Here is a 20,916-nt window from a genome sequence, read left to right as displayed (position 1 = left end):
TTATTTTTTTAGAATTGAAGTAATTGTTTACAGATCCTTTCTTAAGCGTATTGTATTGGAACCTAGCCAACCAAGAAATTCAGAATGAAAGCTGAAATGATGATTTGTTTTCAATATATATTTTTAAAGTATACCTTGTATCTCCATGCTAATGACCTCCTAGAAATAGAACCCACCATGACTTACATTTTAAGTTGGCTTTGACCCCAGATTCAGTTTTGAATATTACTCTAATGTGTACCTTTTTACTGATGACGTTTATACCCTGGACACCATATTTGACATAGGTGGGCAAAAAGCACTTTGAACAAACCTTCCTCATGCCCTCCACTGTTTCTTCCATACCTCTCATTGATGCCCTTCCTTCTACAGCCCCTTCAGCACTGCTTGCAGAAGAGGAGGAAGCATTGCACTGCCCTACCTAAAGAACTGCCTCCTTCCCCTCCCCTGCAAGTGGTGCTGTAGACAGGTAAGACAGTTTGGTGCTACCTTTTTTGTGCAAGACATAATTTAATCTTGCAAGTTCCATACTGTGAATCAAGTAGCCAGAGGTAGAGATTTCTAGCAGTATAAACAGCTTTGCCACTTCTTTCCCAGAGTGATGTAGAAGATAAGAATTAAGGAATAAGTAGAAAAAATAGAAAACTTGTTAATTAGTTCATCTTTTGAAGTTCCCAAAGATTTTAAATAATCTCATAGCCCCATGCCATTTCATGATACACAGAATATACTTGTACAAATAAACTATATGTGAGCTTTAATAAAATTAAATGAATTCATTTAGAAAGATACATATTTTCTCCAGTCCTGTTTTTCTGATGTTTAAGATAGCCTTTCTGTTTCAAAATACTTGTGATAATAGAAGGAAGTTGAATTATTCTCTAAAAAAACTCTTTCATAGCCAAGTGAAAATTCTGCCTGTTCCTCTCACCCAGTTTTTAAAAAGGGATACCAATCAATAAAAGCCAAAAAATCTAAGACCCACTATTCTAGATGTTGTAAAGTTAGACTATTAGAAGTTTCTCACTTTGGAGCCAATGTTAGGGATGGCAAAACTTGCAGTACTATGCATCTTTGTAGATCTCTAGCTTTCAGAATTAGTTTGGAGAATTGTGATTTTTAGAAATTGGAACCACTAGTCACCTTAATTCCACATTCAAGGAGACTCAAATTTTCAGGTTGTCATAGTTGATTAGCATCTGCATATGTTCATTTTCAGTCTAAATTATATTCTCAAAGTTAAGCCAGAAGTAAATTTGAAAAAGAATGGTAAACTGAGTTTAAAGTTTTCTTTGTAGCATTTGTCACTTTTGACTATGGTGCTTTTGCCTTATTATATTCAAAGAACAATTTATAACTTCAGGGAAGAATCTCAGCCTTTTTTCTGAATTTTTTACTCTAGGTTCCACTCAGTAAGAATTATCTGTATTTAAATATGTACTAGAAAAACTAAAATTTTACCAATTTCTTAATTATAGGTATCAGGAAAATAATGCTCAGATTCATTGCATATCAATTTTTAATTAGGTCATTAATTTCCTCTCTATAAACAGTCCCTGGTGTACTTTTTGAAATATATGTTAATTATGTCTTAGTTAAAATTTATGGTTGCTGTGGTAATACTATGTAGACATGTATTTCAATATAAATTCTTATGAATTGATTACATATACAAATAAAAATACATCATCATATATATCCATGCCTAATAACAATGGCTTTATTTTTTTTATCCTTTTGTTTCCTCTGTCATGTGATTTTTACCAAATTTATCAATAAATATATTGTTTGAGGTTGGATTATAGACAATAAATAGAATTCAAAAAGTCCTTTCCTAAATTAAATATATCATCACAGTTTTATAACACTGCTGTATAGTTTATGCAAATAATTGAATTGACCTAGTTCCTCCCATCTAGAAATTTCAAGAGCAGTGCTTGATACAAATAAAAAATATAGGGTCTGTGTGATTTTAAAAAAATCTAATCTCTAACTCAACCCTGAATATTAACACCAACGTTTTTGATTTATGTAACATTAAGTTATAATGTATGGTATAACAGGGCAATTAAGTAAGGATCAGTAAAGCTTTTTTTTAATTTTGTAGTTATTAAAATTCTAGAAACAGTTTGAATAATTAAAAACTTAATAGAACTTTTATAGGATTTATTTATAAATATTTGGCTCTTATATTTAGGAAAGACATCTCACAAGAGTGTTGTGATTAATCATTTCTGAACCATGATTGAATTAAAGAGTACTACTGATTGTTAAATCTCCAAAGAAATAATGTGTACTTTAATGCTAAAAAAGGAATCTGAGGATAAAGGTCTAGTCTAGTCTTCCTCTGATACTGACTAGCAGCGTGATTTAGGACACAGTACTTACCTTCCCTTGATCTCACTTTGAAATCTTTTTATAAAATGATTGGATAAGATTTCTATGACAAATGATTCCCAAAGTTAATGCAAGTTAGAAAAACAAAATGGTTAATTAAAATATCTTCAGAAAATAAAGTTTTTCTTTAGAAATATCCATTGATTGACATGAGATACAAGTTTATACATCTGGGTAAATAAGGATTTCTGAGATTTTACGCTCTCCAAACATTTTATAATACTGCACCATTATGATACTTTCTGTGTTGGCATGTTAGTAGTTCAGTCCAAATTATTCATTTCCAATTTACATATTCTACAGTTTACTATATTTATGCTTCTTATTTATATATACTTTTATTTAATAAATACCTTACAAAGTATGTTTTAAAATGAATGCGGTTACTTTTTCCTGCATAACAAGTGACTACTTAATTCAGAAGCTAAAAATATAACTAAGATAGCACTTTTTGTAAAAGATGATTCATTTACTCTGAAACATCTGCTTTACTTATTGAGGTATCTTCTTCAGTTTATTAAATGTAATGTGAAATTTCTAATAATAGTAGCATACCTTTTCTTAAAAGTGGTTGTGCAAGACTTACTCAATAGTGTTTTAAGCTACTACTCAGTACATAGTTATATGTAATCAGAGATAATTTAATCTGTATTATATTGAAATTGATATAAAAGTGTAATAATACCAATTTTTATTGATTGATTATTTCATAGGCAAATAAAAGGTCTACAAAGTGAACTAAATTATATTTGTATTGTTCTTCTTTTTCCAATTTTTCAAATGTTTTTATTGGCTTTAAAATTCCTTTAAGGGATATACAGATATACGACTAGTTTGATCAGCTACTAATATATTATGGTATTCCTTTGTTTTTGCACTCAAGAGCCAGTTCACTTTATCTCCATGTTCAGTGTTTAGCTTTGGTAAAATTTTGCCATGTTCTTCATCTGTTACTGAAGCATGAGTGTTTCCACCCTGCTTGGTATAAGTTGCTCTTTTAGTTTTCCTTTTGTGGGTATGTTTTGTAGGACTTTTCTGTTTTTTCTCAACTTCGCTGCTTATATTCCACAATATTATTTTCCCATCATTCCCTCCAGTAAGCAGCAAATAGGATTCTAACAGAAAGCAGACCTGGGATACCCCTGAAGTGTGGCCTTTAAATCCGAGTTTCTGTTCACGCTTGATTCCCATCACCCTAAAGACTTGAATCTTACCATCTTCTGCACCACAACTGAAAATATTGCCACACAATGCCACAGACACAGAGTAAGCTAGAGCAGGATTTAAAAGCTGACCAGGTGACCAACCATTAGCTTTCTATTTCTTCTGTTTCATCTTCCTGTAAATTTGTAATCCAAAGTGGCCAGGCTTTCTGAAGGTTCCACAGCATGACCTGCATATCCAGTCCACATGACACGAGGCTCTGAGGCTTTTGAGGCTGAAAAGCCACAGAGGAACAAATATTGGCATGTTTCTTCAGTGATCTGCTAACTTCCTTATTTTCCAAGTCTAGGATTTTGATTGCACCAGAATCGTCAGCAGAAGCCAGCAGGTCTTCCTTCAATGAAAGGCAATTGATTTCTTCTTTATTCACATGAAAGGAGTCCAGGGAACCTTTGAGGGACCTTACATCCATTATGCTAATGGTTTCTCCATGTGAGGCATAAAGTTTGGTGGGGCAGGAGGGTGAGAATAAGACACTGGTAACATCATTAGCCCCTTGGAAGGGCGTGTGTCCTAATGGAGTCCCATCTTCACCCTGAGCCATTAGATCTCCACCCTCTGCTCCAGAAGCCACTAGCTAGTCCTTCTTGACTTACATTCAGGCAGAGAATAGGAGAAGAATGTCGACCAGTCCACTTGACTGCCATAATGGCTCAGAAGACTCTGTGCTTTCCTGCTTCCCTTCTCTGTGCCTCATGATGACCTATTTGTATTGTTCTTGCTGTTGATTTTTAGAAAAGATTTCCATGAACTTTAATAATTGTAATTGCTTTTGTGAGAATTCTTGCATTTTAAAATTTAAATCAATTTTACTGGAATCAGAGCATGTAAGAATAACACTTAAAATACTTTAAAAATTGTATATTTTAAGATTACAGTTTTATAACCTCTTTTAATATTGTGAAAAGTCATTATGAGTGTGATGCTGTGTTATTGTATGTATAATAAATATTGGTAGCTTTGTAGTATATATAAGGAAATTAAAAGTCTTCCTCTACCTCAAAAGAATGTCTTCTTGTTATGACTTTTATCTTAAGGAATTGTTTTTGTAATTAATAACCAAGCATTCCCGCTAATCAGTAAGCCATTTAATTATGAAAATGACACTCAATCTAGTTTGTTTCAAATTTTTCTGTATTCTTTTCTTTAAATTGTATCCTTAAATTCAATTCCAGGTATTTGATCCAGGGGTGCACTGAGTTACCCAAATTATTTTAATGACAAATTTAAATATAAACTTAGTAATTAATTACTGATACTAATTTGTAAAAGTGTTTTTCTTGCTGTCCCTTTATTATTAGGTGAGTGTGGTCCAAGATTCAGTAAATATATCAGGACATACCAATACAAATACTTTGAAGGTACCTGAATGTCGACTAGCAGAAGATTTAGGTAATCTCTGGGAAAACACAAGATTTACAGATTGCAGTGTTTTTGTGAGAGGACAAGAATTTAAAGCCCATAAATCTGTACTTGCAGGTACTTTCTACTTTTGAGTAATATTGTACAGTTCTTTCATACATTTGTGCAATAAATAATGATGCTTAATCTTGTTACAGCTCGATCCCCAGTTTTTAATGCAATGTTTGAGCATGAAATGGAAGAAAGCAAAAAGGTAAATGGTTTGAAGGCTAATATTTAATTTCTGCAAGTGTAGAATAGTGGAATATATATTTTAAGAGTTACAGTTCACATTCTCATTATTATGCTATTATTTTAGAAAGAAATAGAAAGATGTGAAAAAATGTGTTCTATAGTAAAACAATTGATGTAGCCTAATATGGGGGAATATTCTAAATAACAGCTGTTTTGATGCTCATCTGGTAGCAGAAAAATGGTTAGTTGTTATCCAAAAGGACTGTTCTGTTTTATAACTATATGAGAGTGGTCTGGTTAAGATGTATATTCCTCCTTTCTAGACTTTATGAGTTGATTTTGCAATTTGTTTCCTAGAACAAAAATAATGCCTATATTCTTTTTACCACTAAAATAAGAGAATGTTTATTAGATTTAACAAAAATACATGAAATACATCAATGTTATTGTACATTTGCTATAATCAAGATACTACCTTTTTGGTTTTCCTAGATGTTTCAGAACTTTTACTTAGTCATCTTGAAATGTAGTCAGTAAAGATTAGAGATTGATTCTTTGATGGTTGCATTGCATGTAAGCCTTAGTGCTCTGACTAGACAACTAGAGTTTATATGGGTCAGCTTTATTACTTCTGTAGAAACAGAGGCTGCAACAAAATAGCTATTTTCTTTTCTTTGTTGTCCTGGGGAGATACTAAGATCAGCTTTCTCATCACTTTCAAGTAGAGACATCAATGGTATCAAATGTTATTATCAGAAAATAGGAAAATTTGGTATTGTTTAGTATTAGATATTTAACTTCACTGACCTCAGGAGAGAAACCAAATACCAAAGTACAGGAATGAAAAAGAAGTTAGTCCTCCTTGAACTATGTCTCAAACAAACAGGTGAGGTGTCAGTAGATAATATTACATGCCGCTTTTGCAAAAGGGAAAGTTCTGAGGTAGTAGACCCTGGAATTATCTCAAATACCTGGCCCTACTTTTCCTTAAAGCTGGGAATAGAAATGTTGGTTATAGGTCTGAGGCATTGTATTATGAATGGAATTCATAGTAATTCAACAAAGAAAAAGCTAATAGCCATCTTCCTCTAAGACAGAGGTTAGAAACTGAGCACAGATGTATTTTGTTTGACCTATGGGTTTTTTGTTTTTGTTTTTGTTTCTTTTTACTCTTTAATTGAGAAATTAGTGTTTATTTATCTATATGGTAGTGCTTGGCTGGGTATACTTCTATTAGACCTGCCTGCTTCCCTTTGCTGCCTTAGCATACTAAAGATGTACTTACCTCAATTTTAAAATGGTTTGATGCATATTTGAGTTATACAGTACTTGAGTACAGGTTTGAGGCTTTTACATTACTGTCAAAGTTTCACTTTGTTTCATTTATGTTTGTGAGTTTTTTAAGTATAACTTTTTTGTGTTGTTTTCAATATCAGAATCGAGTGGAAATAAATGATGTAGACCCTGAGGTTTTTAAAGAACTGATGAGATTCATTTACACAGGGAAAGCACCAAACCTTGACAAAATGGCTGACAACTTGTTGGCAGCTGCAGACAAAGTAAGTAATTAGGTCTTAAAGAGCTGAAAAATGTCCTTAAGCTTGGTATCTCTAGAAAGCTCTCATCAAATTAAAACCCCAAATAACTTGAAATATTGAATTAATTTATACTATCTTAGATGGCTCTTGAGACTGTTGTGAATAACATACAGTGGTATAATATGGAAGTGATATTTTTTTTAAATCTAAGACATAAAAATATCTTGAGCCAGCTAGAGTCTGTGGAAGGAAGTGAATTTTTCCATAACTCAGTTGTTTTGAGTATATCTTTACTGTTTTGTAAGAACAAATAATAGAATACATAATTTATTACAATGTTCAGATAGTCTTAATTAAAATACAGTGCATGACTTTTTTAAAAAGGAGAAAATACTCGGAATTTTGTCTATTTCTCTGTATTCAGAGATTTTTAAATATAGCATAGAAAGAAAAAACTTAATTTTTTAATGCTCTTTTATAATGGTGATTTTTTGAAGGTAGGGAAACAGTGCAAAAATGCCAGAAAATCTCAAAGCCATTAGTACTCAATCTTGAAATTACATTGGAAGCTTTTTCCAGAAGTATTGTCCACGTCACTTTCATGTGTGTATGTTTATGCATATGTGTGATACTATTGGGGAAAACTGGGCCAAATGTATACAGAATCTGTTATTTCTTGAAACTACACATGAATCTACACTATCTCAATAGAAACTTAAATTAAAAATGCCATTTGCAGTGACTATAGAAATATTATAAAAGTATAAATGTGACAGAAGATGTTCAAGACCTGTATGCTGAAAATTATAATATATTGCCAAGTGAAAATCAGGTAGACCTAGATGAATGGAGAGAGAAAGTTCTTCATGTACTGAAAGTCTCAATATTGTTAAAATTTCAATTCTCCTTAAAATTGATTGGTAGAACCAATGTGTGTCTAGCAGGCTTTTTTTCCTTCTTTCCTCCCTGAAATTGACGAGCTGATTTAGATTGATATGCAAGTGCAAGAACCTGAAATAGTCAAGCAGCTTTGAAAAAGAAAACCAAAGTAGAGGACTAACTGCCTGATAACAAAGATTTATTATAAAGCTTCAGTATTTAAGACAGTGTGTTGTAATGGTGACAAGATTGACACATAACTAACTAACTCATTGAAACAGAATAGACAGAAATAGACTCACATGTGGATATCTAATTATAAAAGTTCAAAGACAGTTCAGTGAAAAAGGGATAGTCTTTCTAACAAAAAGTTGGTGCTGGAACAATCAGATATCCATATGCCAAAAAAAGTGAACTTTAATTCATTTAAAGCAATGAACTTTGTATGTGAAATTCATGCCATATACAAGAAGTAATACTAAATGGATTATGAACCTAAAAATGTAAAACTTCTAAAAGAAAATGCAAGTCTTCATAGTCTTATGCTAGGCAAAAACTTCTAAGCTATAACACCAAAAACATAATATATAAAAGAAAATAAACTAATAAATTGAACATCAATACAATTTAAACTTCTCTTCAAAAAACAGGAGAAAATAATGTAAAGCATATATCTGATAAATGACTTTTATCCAGAATATATATGATAAAGAACTTTTGTATTCAGACTATATAAAGAGCCCTCAAAACTCAGTTATGACAAAATAGTGTTATTTCAAAAATAGAGAAAATATTTGAATAGACACCTCCTGAAATAGTCAAGTGTATCAAAGGATACTCAACATCATTGGTCATGAGGGAAATATAAATTAAAACTATCATGAGATACTTCTGTACATGTTTTATGTCAACTAACATTACAAATACCATACTAAGTCTGATCAAGGTTGTGGAACAATTAGTACTCTCATACACTGCTGATGGGGATATAAAATGATAAAAATACTTTAAGTGGTAGTTCCTTAAAACAGTTTTACACTTACTCTATGACCCAGTGAGTCCACTTTTAGGTTTTTACTCAAGAGGAAAGAAAGCATATATCCATATAATGACTTGTGTTTACATGTTTATAGAGGCTTTATTTGTCATAGCTAAAAAAGCTGGTAACACCCAAATATTCACCAACAAATGAGTGGAAAAACTCATTGTAGTATGTCTATTTACAGTGGAATACTACTCAGCAATTAAAAGCATTGAACGATCTATATACAGACAATGACATGCATGAATCTCAAAGTAATGATACTGAGTGGAAAAAGCCACAAAATGAAGTACAACTCATTTTTGTACACAAAAATTAATACAAATTGTCTGATTCTACTTACAGAAGACTCCAAAAACTGAATTATGGCAGGAGAAAGCATATCAGAGGTTTTACCTGGGGTGGGGCAAGGGGAAAGGATTACAAAGAGGAATGAGGAAACTTTTGGGGGTGATGAGTATGTTCACTGTCTTGATTTAATGATGGTTATATGGCTGTATGGACTTATTAAAATTTAAATTTTAAATATGTGCAGTTTATTGTATATCAGTTATGCTTCAGTAAAGCTGCTAAACATGTTACAATGAAATATACACTAATGACTGCAAGAATTTTAGTGGTTATGCATATTGATTTGTTTGGCCTTATAAATTTTCAAGACTGAAAGGTGGTAACATGCAATGTGCTAGCTGATACACTCTGGTTTTTAAAAATAGCTAACAGAAATATGCTCATTAAGAGTATTGAGTAATAAGGGATTTTCTAAGAATAAAATTTAAGCATATATTTTTTAAATATACCATATTTTTCACTTAGGCAAATTAAAATTTCCTTAAAAAAATTAGTCTTGTATGAATTCATTCATATTTTCTTCATATTAGGTTAAAATAATTTAAAGACTGTTTTAACCCTCAAATCAAAGTATACTGTGCTTTAACTTCATTTTCTAAGTCACAAATAATATGTATTAAAACTTGGTAGTTTGAGTAAATGTTTAATGGTGCTGTTTTCTTTTTGGATAGTATGCACTGGAACGACTGAAGGTCATGTGTGAAGAAGCTTTGTGTAGTAACCTCTCAGTAGAAAACGTTGCTGATACCCTTGTCCTTGCAGATTTGCACAGTGCAGAACAGTTGAAAGCACAAGCCATAGACTTTATTAATAGGTAAGCTATGCTTGTATTTCACTGGGCATGACACCTTCCATATTTTTTCACTGGACTTTTTTTAAGTGTGTTTAAATCTTCAATGCAGGTGCAGTGTACTTCGACAGCTTGGGTGTAAAGATGGGAAAAACTGGAACAGCAAGTAAGATGACCTCAGTTTCTGACTTAAAGTTGATCTGCACACATGAAATTAAGTGTTTGCCTAGCCTTTTAGTCATCTACAATAAGTATGAATCCAAATATTAGTTACATGAAGCAAACTGCCAGTTACTTAAAAAAAATAACTTGACTACTTAGTGGATTCTTGAGGCTATGCTCCCTTGTAGATTAGCTTCTAATGTGAACTAGGATTGTTGCTTTAATTTCTTAAGCACATGTACTCACACAGTATATAGTTGAGTCCAAATATTTCAATGGCTACTAGAGATTTTTCCCCTGCCCTTTCAGAAAGCATTTCTAAAAATGTGGGAGATACTCATTTTATCCTATAAGGAATGTACCCTCCAGATTTGCCTAAGAAGTCTTTACATTTGAATGCTGACCCACTGCTTCTTAAGTTAACCAAGTGCTCTACATCATACACTTTTGTAGGGTAACTGCCTAATATTACAAAAATGGTAGCTCTTTGATCTTTCCTTTCTATGATCAAACTATGAGAGGTAGGCTATTTGTTACATCTTTAAGCTTGTACCTTCTGCACAGGAACTAAGAGAACTTTTCTTTTTTCCTCATGTTTAGAATGATTTTTCTACTCTTTGTAATTAATCAAAATAAAAAAGGTTAAAATCAATAGGTTGAAGAATTTGCATCTATTTTTGATTACTGTAAGCCCTTAAATTCCATATTTTCAAATCACCAGAAGTTGATGTGAGAAAAGACAAGTTGATAGAAAGTGAAAAAAGGCAGTGTTACAGACTTTAAATAGAAGGGATGTTGGTTGACTTAGTTAATTCACATTGCTTTCATCTGTTTTAATATATGTGAAGTTGGTTAACTGTGAATTCCTATCAATCTGTGAATTTTGTTTTCTCAGAGTGAAAATTAATGACTACTTTTAAGTTATTGATTGGTTTGTATATGGGTTAGTGTGTGGTATTGTTATTATCATGGTACATGATCCTAGAAAAATAAATTTGAATTTAAAACATAATGTATTAGCAGTAAATGACAATTTTATGATCCTTCATAATTATATGCTTTTAAGCTCTAGGTTTTTTTCTGTTAAGAAAACATTTTGCATTTTAGCTTTTTCAATGCCAAAATATCAGCTTATTTTTATATCCCCTAGATAAGCTGTTGTATGTACAGACCTTCAGTAGGTATTTGTTAAATTAAATAAATGAAAATGTCAGGTATATTAAGAGGTATCTAGGTGATTCTAAGTAACTAGTTCAAATTATAAACATAATGACACAGTGGTAATTTAATATCAGGCAAATAAAAAAAGTTGTTATTAGTTACTGTTTAGTTCAACAACTAGCATCTGTTGTGTCTCAAGCACCATGCTGGGGTGCTGCATATAAAAATGCTTGTGAGGAAAAATTTTTGTTCTTGAGAAATTTATTTAATGAAAAAAATCAATATATAAATATGCATTTTCATCATAATCTGGTAAGTAATGACAGAAAGGACGGTATGTGCAGGGCACTTAACAGAGGCTAGAGGTTTAGGGATGGCTTCCTGGGGATGACCAAGCTGAGTCTTAAAACATGAATAGTAATTAGCAGAGCTAAGAAGGAAATAACAGGAATTGAAGACAGAAAGAATAGTTTGAATTAAAGCAGTGACGCTTGATTATTCATTTGACAGATAATTTATATTTATTATTCAGTAAATACTCAAGGCACTGTACTCAGTACAAAGAATATAACAATGAACACGACAGATGATTCCCCTGCCTTCATGGAATTTATGGTTTAGCAGAAAATAAATAGGAATTAAACAAATAATTGAAAAAGTGTTGTGGATAAAATGAGAGTTTCTTTGGCCAGGATTCTCACCTGGCCATGGTCGACTAGCTCACTGCACACCTGTGGGCAATACATGGCTGTTGACTCTATAATAAAGAGCTCCGCCCAGTGCTCTGGACACCACACGGTGGCAGGGCTGCAAGGCTGCAGGAGAGCAGAGCAGAGGCTGGAGTCGTGGCAGCACCGAGGACACAGATCCAGAGGGCAGCTGTGTGGGACTATTATGCAGAGAGGCCCAGAGGACGGCTGTGCAGGACGGCTGTGTGGACAGAGAGGCCCAGAAGATGGCTGTGCAGGACGGCTGTGTGGACAGAGAGGCCCAGAAGATGGCTGTGCAGACAGAGGGGCCCAGAGGATGGCTGTGCAGACAGAGGGGCCCAGGGGCAGAGACCGGCTTGCTGCATGCAGACTTGCTCTGAGTGAACGGGATTTTAGTGACTTATCTGCCACCTGGAAGTGAAGTTGGGTATAACCCTTTCACCCCAAGAATGTTTTGCTGTCATTTTCTTTGGTCACACTGAATTCATAGCGAACTTGCCTGGGGCTGAAACCCATTGGCAAGACAATTGGTGAAAAGTCGGCAGGGTTCACTGTTGACCAAGGAAAAAGACAGGCTGCCCTTATGGGAGGGGTGCTTCAGCAGGCTGCCCCTGTGAATGGGGAAATAGTGGATTGTCCCCCAATGGGTATGTGGTCTGAGGTGGCTTGCCTCTTAGAGGACTGGGCCTCACCCCAGGACTGGAGGCAATTGGAGGTGACACCTGAGGCAGTAGGGGAGGCTCTTGGTAGAGTGAGTGGATCCTTTGAGAAGCGGGGACTGTGGGTTGGCTGCTCCTCACAGTCTTAAAAAGGTGTACAGAGGAGACCCAAGAAATGGCGGTGCGAGAACATGAGCTGCAAACTTCAGTAGATTCCCCGAGGAGGGAAGTGGCATTGTTGCAAGAGGTGGCATGAGAATGAGAGCTGCAGACTTCTGTGGATGCCCTGAGGAGGGAAATGGTATTGATGCGGGAGGAGGCGGCACAAGAACATGAGCTGCAAACCTCTGTGGATTCCCTGAGGAAGGAGATGGCCTTGATGCGGGAGGAGGCAGCACAAGAGCGCTGGCAGCAAGGTGCTATTGGAGACGAGACAGCAGTGCTGCCAGGTGTTCTGAAGGAGGAAGAGGCCATCAAGGAAAAGGACGCACTCTTGAAAGAAGCACAGGCGAAGGTGGCACGAGAACATCAGCTGTGAAGCATTGAGCTGAAGGTAAGAGACTTTCTGAAGACAGAGGTAGCATTGCTGCTAGGCACAGTAAAAAGGTAAAGACTGTAGCAGAGGAGGCACTTGGGGAGTGGAGAGAAAGGTGCCATCAGTCCCAGAAATGGAGGAGTTGGGGAAGGATGAAGAAGTGGTGCCAGAGGCACTGGTGCCTCCTGTATTGAAAGCACACCCAGTAGTTGTAAAGAAAATAAAAGACCCAGCAGCTGAAAGTTCCCCAAGGAGAGGAGCAGCCCCCTCCCCAGGTCGTGGAGCACTCTGTGGTCCACCCCTATACTCAGGCTGAGCTGGTGGCTGTGGGACTTAGGGGTGGATGGAATTGTTCTGTCAGGATCAGAGATGGGAAAGCTGTCTTCCCTGACAGTGCAGCCCGCCTTGAGGCAGCGATTACAAAATGCAAGGTAACACATACAGTAGCTGAAGCAACGAGAGCCCGGAAAGAAGTAAGACCTATTACTCACAGGAGGAATTTGAGGGGCCTCGTGAAGGTTACAAGACCCAGATGTGGGTTGATTTATGTGGATAAAATGAGTTCCTGTGGCCAGGATTCTCACCTAGCCCTGGTTGACTAGCCCACTGCACACCTGTGGGCAATTTGACTCTATAAAAAGAGCTCTGCCCAGTGCTCTGGGTGCCACACAGTGGCAGGGCTGCAAGGCTGCAGGAGAGCAGAGCAGATGCTGGAGTCGTGGCAGCGCCAAGGACAGAGGCCCAGAGGATGGCTGTGCAGAGAAGCCCAAAGGACAGCTGTGCAGACAGAAGGGCACAGAGGCAGAGACTGGCTTGCTGCATACAAATTCGCTCTGAGTGAATGGGATTCTAGTGACTGACCTGCCACCTGGAAATAAAGTTGGGTATAACCCTTTCACCCCAAAGAGCGTTCTGCTGTCAATTTTCTTTGGTCACATTGAATCCATAGAGAACTTGCCTGGGGCTGAAGCCCATTGGCAAGACAATTTGATACGAGCAGTAGATGGAAGTTAATTAGACGGGAAGCCAAATAGGATTTTACTGAAGCTATGGCAACAACTGAAACCAGAGCAGCAGTTCCAGCCATTAAGACCAAAGAGGCAGAGGTCAGAGACAGAGTGACAAGTCCGGCCTGTGTGTCTGCAAGACTTTTTGCTGGAAAGGCTGGAGAACAATGTTCAAGCTTCCTTGCACATGGACCATTGCAGAGGACTAAGGGCACATAGATTGAGAGAGAGAATCCTGGAGGGCTGGAGTGTGGATAAATTGAGAGTTTCTCTGGACAGGATTCTCACCTGGCTGTCGTTGACTAGCTCACTGCACACCTGTGGGCAATACATGGCTGTTGACTCTATAATAAAGAGCTCCGCCCAGTGCTCTGGACACCACACGGTGGCAGGGCTGCAAGGCTGCAGGAGAGCAGAGCAGAGGCTGGAGTCGTGGCAGCACCGAGGACACAGATCCAGAGGATGGCTATGTGGGACGACTATGCAGAGAGGCCCCGAGGACGGCTGTACAGAACGGCTGTGTGGACAGAGGGGCCCAGAGGACGGCTGTGCAGACAGAGGGGCCCAGGGGCAGAGACCAGCTTGCTGCATGCAGACTCACTCTGAGTGAACTGGATTTTGGTGACTGACCTGCCATCTGGAAATAAAGTTGGGTATAACTCTTTGACCCCAAGTACATTTTGCTGTCATTTTCTTTGGTCACACTAAATCCATAGTGAACTTGCCCAGGACTGATACCCTTTAGCAATATAGTGTGGTGACAGGTAGTAACCCATCTGAACATATATGAAAGGAACCTAACCTAATGTAGGATTCAGAAGACTTCTTGAGGAATTGTTGTATAAAGATCTGAAGTATTAGTAGGAGTTACCCTGGTGAAGAAATGAGAAAGTTCATATTAGAAAAAGGAATCAGGTGTGCAAGTTTTGGTGAAGGAAGAAGAGCAGAGGGTGAGAAAGAGAGGTTATAAGAAGAAGCTGGAAAAAGCAGACAGATGAGATCCTGGAAGGCCATCCAAATTCATTCACCCTTTAAACTAGGGTAGGGAATCGTCAGTTTGTGTCTTTAGCAATTTGTCTGTATGCCAGGTAGGGAGTAAATTGAGGAGATTTTGAGGTGGTAGTGGTGGTTGAGGAACAATGTTAAAAACAGGTAAGCCAATTGGAAAGTTATTGGAGTAGTTAAAGCAAGAGATGAAAGATGAAATTAGACTTGATTATAGATAAGGGGACTAGATGGAAATGAAAGGATATACTGTTTTGAAGGGAAAATATATAATAATTGGGTATTTGGATTGTGGGTGAGAGAAGGCAGAAGACAAGAAAGGGAGAGTCCTGACAGGAGACAATAAAGGGTAACTGAATTTGTTGTTTGAGCTATATTAATTGAGTGAGAACATACTGTACATAGGCTACAATAAGCCATTTGGTATCAGTACACAAAATGCCAGAACATGGAAGTGGCAAGTGGAACACTAGAGAGAGGAAGAAGGAGACCTTATTTCTCTTTCTAAAGAATTTGGATCCTGGCCATGGGGAACAATAGAACATGACATGATAGTCCCATATGTTACTAAAGCAGCACGTGGAAGGAAGCTGTTTCAAGAGGAGCAAGATAGTAAGTAGACCAGAAGAGAAAGAGAGGACTGTTGTGATAATCAAACACAAGATGATGTGGGCATTAACTAGGGATTTTAGGTATCTTTGGAAATTAAAATAGGCCTTTAATGATTGTTTGGAAATGACAGGTTCTAGGATGACGCTCAGGTTTCTGACTTGAATCTCAGGTGATGGTGGAATCATTAGATGATTGGAAATGCGGGAGGAAGAATTTGGGGCTTGGAAAGAGACACATGGAGTTCTTATCTGACAGTATTGAATTTATGGATCCTGACACATCCAAGTAAAGAGAAAGCTGATTGGACCTTGAGTGGGGAGTGCATGGAGGCTAGAATTGAGCAAATCAATAGTTACCATCATTCAATATGATAGTTAAAATTGTGAAGTGCATGAGATAGGATAAATAATGAATGTTAAAGGAGAAGAGTAGAGGACTAAAGTTGTCTGAAGAAAACCTGCATGTAAGAGCCAGGGGAAAGAGCTCTGGAGAGAGCTAGTACAGAAATGGTAATGATGGGAATAGGACTGTGGAGACAAGTGTCACATACTTCAAGAGAATAGAACTTCCAGAAAAATAAGAAGCTTCAATCACAAGAGAAAATACCAGTAAGGTAAAGATAATATTTTAATGAATTAAAATAATTTGACTACATAGAATGGCAAAGTGTTGAAAATATTTTGAAATCTGTACATTTTTTTAAAATTGACAATACATTCTGAAAAGTACTCTTTAATATCTCTCAATTTTATTTTTCAGCCAATCAGCAGACATAATGGAAACATCAGGTTGGAAGTCCATGATTCAGTCTCACCCTCATTTAGTAGCAGAAGCCTTCCGAGCGCTAGCATCTGCACAGTGTCCGCAGTTTGGCATTCCCCGCAAACGGCTAAAACAGTCTTGAATCTTCCATGAACTGTAGAAAAATGGAATTGACTTTTACTCCTCCAGGTCCAGAAGGATTCTAATACACAAACCATAAGCAAGAGTTGTTTCTGTTGTCTTGTCCACAGAACAGAAGCTAAAAAAGCATATTGCTTGTATTTCAGGTGGATAATTTATGGTTTATTCTTCAGCTTTAAATTAGACTGATTATACTCTAATTCACTTCAAGGCCTTAAATTATCTTCAGTGACTTCTCTTGTTCATGTAATACTTTCATTTTTTTATTGTGCCTTGTCATTTTGACCAAGGCTATGCAGGATTGCACTAGCTCCATAATGCAGTAATATTGATAACTGAAGATACTGAGTTTCAAAAGGATCTTCCATCAGTTTGAGAAAAACAAAGTCAATTTTATAGGGTTTGTCCTGTGCTATCTCAAAGTTTAAAACTAGATTCTCCTGAAGAGCACTTGTATTGGAGATTACTGGTAACATCTCCAGTGTAAGATGTATAAATACAAGAGAACCTACTTACCTTCAAGGTAAGTTATGGCAATACACTGCTTCAATTCTAATTTATTTTTCATTTCAGGGGGCAGATATGCAATGAGTTGGCCCAAATGTTGTTTGCTTATATGTTAACTGTCCAACAAACTGAGAGAAGCATAATGAACCTTTGCTTGTGCTTTTTGTGGGTTTCTCCAAGTTTACAATGAATGAGAATTGATTGAGGTTAAAATTTCAGTTTAGAAAAAGAATGTTTTGTGCTGAAATTAATTTAATTTATAGTGACCTACATTTATATGAAGAATTCTGTACATGTTAAAAGTAAGGGTGACCAAATGTAAATTTAATGAGTGGGCCAATTAAGAAAGATATATAATGCACTTTTAATGTGTAACTTTTGTATGCTGAATGGTACATATATTTTTTGCTTTTGAGGAAACTAATAAGTTATAATTAATTGTGTCTTAACTTTTGAAAGAAATTTTTTAAGACAGATTGAGGCAACTGAGATGTTTGTCATAACAGATAAGAAAGAAATCCTTGATTATAGATAAATGGGTTTGAATTTCAGATATTCATTATTGAATTTACTCCTGTTCTGTCATAATTTGGAGAAGGTGTCTGAACAGTAAATGAATCCTGGGCAGTCTACTCTCCTAAAAATAATGAAGTATTTTTTGCAGACTAAAGGAGAGAACCCTTAGAAATATGTCAGGCCACACTTTGAACCTTTCCCCCCCTCTAGCCTTCTCCTTTCTGTTTCAGTTACTGTACTAACATTGTGGACGATACTGAAATTCTGCATAATGTGAACAGGATAAACTATTTATAAACTGCTTTTCATGGGCCAGTTCTTTATTATAAATGAATTTTAGCTTTAAACATATACACATGTTCAGTGTTTGATAGCTCTGTTCACAGTGGAGGTCTGTTTTGGTGTATTGTCCCAGAGAAGTACAAGTGGTCAGTGTCAAGTCACAGCATCTGATTTCCTTTATAGTGACAGTATGCTTCTTAGGCAAGATTTATATTTGACCACAAGGAAAAACTGTGTCACTGGAAAAAAAAAATTCATGTACCTATATATTTTCATATATTACTTTATTCTCCAGATTCAAATTTCTATAATTTGTTTATTTAGGTTTTGAATTTAGGACAACAATGAAGCCTGAGGTTTTAAAATGTATTTTATTTTTGTTATCTCTTTGTTAGGTTTTCACTGCAGCAATCCTAATATATCATTAATGTTCATATTTACCTTGAACAAACACTATCAAATAAGTGTTATCCACAACAAACTGGAGGTTGAAAATACCATATTTTCAGATATCTTTCTTTCTCTGTAGTTGAATTGGATCTTCGTTGTATTAAATTTGAAGTGGGAAGAGTATCTTGGGATAGAAGAAAAATGCTTACATGTTAATGGGCCTCATCCTATCTATGTAAGAGTACTATAGGGAGCAGAAACCCCTTAACTTCACAGCAAGATTGAGTCTATTACAATTACAATGTACAATTAAAAAAAAAATACACATATATACATATATACTTCAAGATTTTGCCAGGGTCTTGTAAGAAAATAATCCTCAGGCTATTTTTTTGTTGTCATATATATATATATACTGTTGTGTGTGTGTATATATATATTATATATATACTGTTGTATCCATTTACATCAAATGCACACAGGCACATTGTGAATTAATTCACTGAATCTACATTTCTAGTCATAGTGACATCAGTAATAACACCATGTAATGAACATTTCAGCAGCTAGCCCTTATTTGCTTTAGTGTTTATAGCAAATCTTAAGGAATTTATTATAAAGGGGTTTTTTTGGGTTTGGTAGCACATTTTGTACCAAAAAATGTCAAACACTGTGCTGAAAGAATACCCATGTGCGTAGAAATGTCCACTTTTCAGATAATATAATGCCTACCATTATACTAACAGAATCATATGGTAGTTGATTTATTTTTTTTTATTTATTGTGGGGTTTTTTTTTGTATTCTGGGTTCTTGAGGCAATGTTAAAAATTGTTAGTGTATTCTGATGTGAGTGCTCTAATAGCATTTTTTAAATTCATTTTTAAACTACACATGCTGTTTTCAAATAGGCATAGACTGTGTCCTGAGCAGTCTAATCTTTTGAACTATCTCCCACCTGCTCCTGTTTTCCTTTCATCATGTGAAGCTTTTCCTTAGAAAAGTAGTAACTGATTTTAAGTATTACATATTATAAAAGTAACCATTGGAGAACTGTTCTTTGGATTGAGTACAGAAACACTATATTTGTGCCTTTTTGTTTTTAATTTTAATGTGTATTGGTATTTGGAGCACAAATATGAAGGTGCCATATTATGGCTTGCCATTGTTACCTCCTTGAATTTGAATACTCATGTATCATTGTCTTGAAATAGTAATTGGAGAACCTTGCACGTATTACGTGGTCCTTGGGCGGGTGTGTGTGTGTGTGTGTGTGTGTGTGTACATGAACTTGTATTCACTTGGTCTTGTGTACAGTATGTTCAAAAAAGTAAATTTCTGAAAATAGGACTTAGTTAAATGTTGAAAGTTTAGGTTAGTTGAAATATTTCATTTAAATGTGCTTTATTTTGAGGGACAGTTGGTTGACAGTGGAAATTACAATTTTCAAAAATGTTACCAATTTACTGCATGACAAAATGTGAAAACAGTGCCTTCTTAGGACATCAATTTTTAAATTAAGTTTTAAAATATTAACAAAATTCTCTTAAAAATTTATGAACATTATTGGCTTATTCTTAAACTAGACCTAAGTTAGAGCTTAAGTTTACATAAGTAAAATTACTAATTTATTTACCCATTTAAGTTTTGTGCATAAATTTAAAATCTGAATAGATTTCTTTATGAAAAGGTGGATCATAGATGCTACCCAGTGTTACTAATATAAAACACTAGGGACTTTGGTAAGTTGTCTTGTTAAAATCGAACTCAATAAGCTTTTTTCAGCCAGGCATACTTAAAGAGGTGAATTATTCTGAGTTGGATGTTCATGCTCTTGGATGGGTAAAATAAAAATACTCAGTGTATTCTTGCAAAATAAAGTGGGTGGGTGGGTTTTAGTGTTTTCAGATTATAAAGACAGCACTTTGAGCACACAGAGTATTTTGCAAACTTCTTTTATACAGATATGAGCTCTACTTTAAGTGTTCATGGAATGATGTCAATTTTAGGTCCAGTTTAATGAATATTGAGTGCCTACCATATGCAAGACTTCCTCATCACTAGGAATAAAATCACCACACTGTGTCTTCTGTTTGCAGTATATGGACTTTATGTTTGAGGAAATCTTATATTTAAATCTTTCTGTTAGAATTTATCATTGTATACTGTAACCAGTTAATTTTGCATTCAGTTTTCTAGAGTGAAGCTATAACTTAAGTGAGTCCCATTTTTTAAAATAAAATTCTGATTATTTAAAAAATTAGTTCTGGGGGAAATTGATTTTTCAAGATTCAAATGTGTAAAGACTTATATTGAACTTTTCAGCCTCATTTTTAATCAGCTGATGTTAATGATGAGTGAGATACATACTTTTTGTATCTTGTTGCTGAAAATATTTTTTGCATTTCAGCACGTTGAGTTAAAATAAAGTTGTTACTACTTATTCAGAATCAGTTGGTTTATTTTGTGTTTATTTGAGAACAAGAACTCTTCCAGAATGACTATGATGCTTTGCAAAAGAGTCATGTATTCAGTATGGTAAATTTTAAAATAATGCATAGTAGTTTTTTCTAATAGGAAAGATAGTATTATTTTTGAGCCTGCTAAAGACTTACTCTTTAACTGTGAGATACCTATATTCACTTTAACGTA

At 35.4% G+C, this 20,916-nt stretch overlaps 1 protein-coding gene and 1 pseudogene across 5 annotated transcripts in view; one reads left to right on the top strand and one right to left on the bottom strand.

Moving 5' to 3' along the window:
• The window catches only part of SPOPL (speckle type BTB/POZ protein like), a 97,590-nt gene extending 76,876 nt beyond the window's left edge, over positions 1–20,714 (top strand). For 3 of the 5 annotated variants that reach the window (XM_036912745.2, XM_036912747.2, XM_036912751.2), the window contains 6 exons: positions 4,923–5,100; positions 5,181–5,236; positions 6,654–6,776; positions 9,699–9,841; positions 9,930–9,983; positions 16,428–20,714. In XM_036912745.2, the coding sequence (XP_036768640.2) occupies positions 4,923–5,100; positions 5,181–5,236; positions 6,654–6,776; positions 9,699–9,841; positions 9,930–9,983; positions 16,428–16,572 (699 nt within the window). In that variant the 3' untranslated portion in view covers positions 16,573–20,714. Of the gene's footprint in view, positions 1–372; positions 470–4,922; positions 5,101–5,180; positions 5,237–6,653; positions 6,777–9,698; positions 9,842–9,929; positions 9,984–16,427 lie in introns of all 5 variants that reach the window. The other 2 variants (XM_036912750.2, XM_036912749.2) reach the window with 1 other exon arrangement.
• Positions 1,994–4,913, bottom strand: LOC118926167 (WD repeat-containing protein 53-like; annotated as a pseudogene).
• Positions 20,715–20,916: the final 202 nt, after the last annotated feature.

This window comes from Manis pentadactyla, chromosome 8, assembly GCF_030020395.1.
Source record: "Manis pentadactyla isolate mManPen7 chromosome 8, mManPen7.hap1, whole genome shotgun sequence".
Lineage (NCBI taxonomy): Eukaryota > Metazoa > Chordata > Mammalia > Pholidota > Manidae > Manis > Manis pentadactyla.
This window is presented reverse-complemented; position numbering and strand designations above follow the sequence as displayed.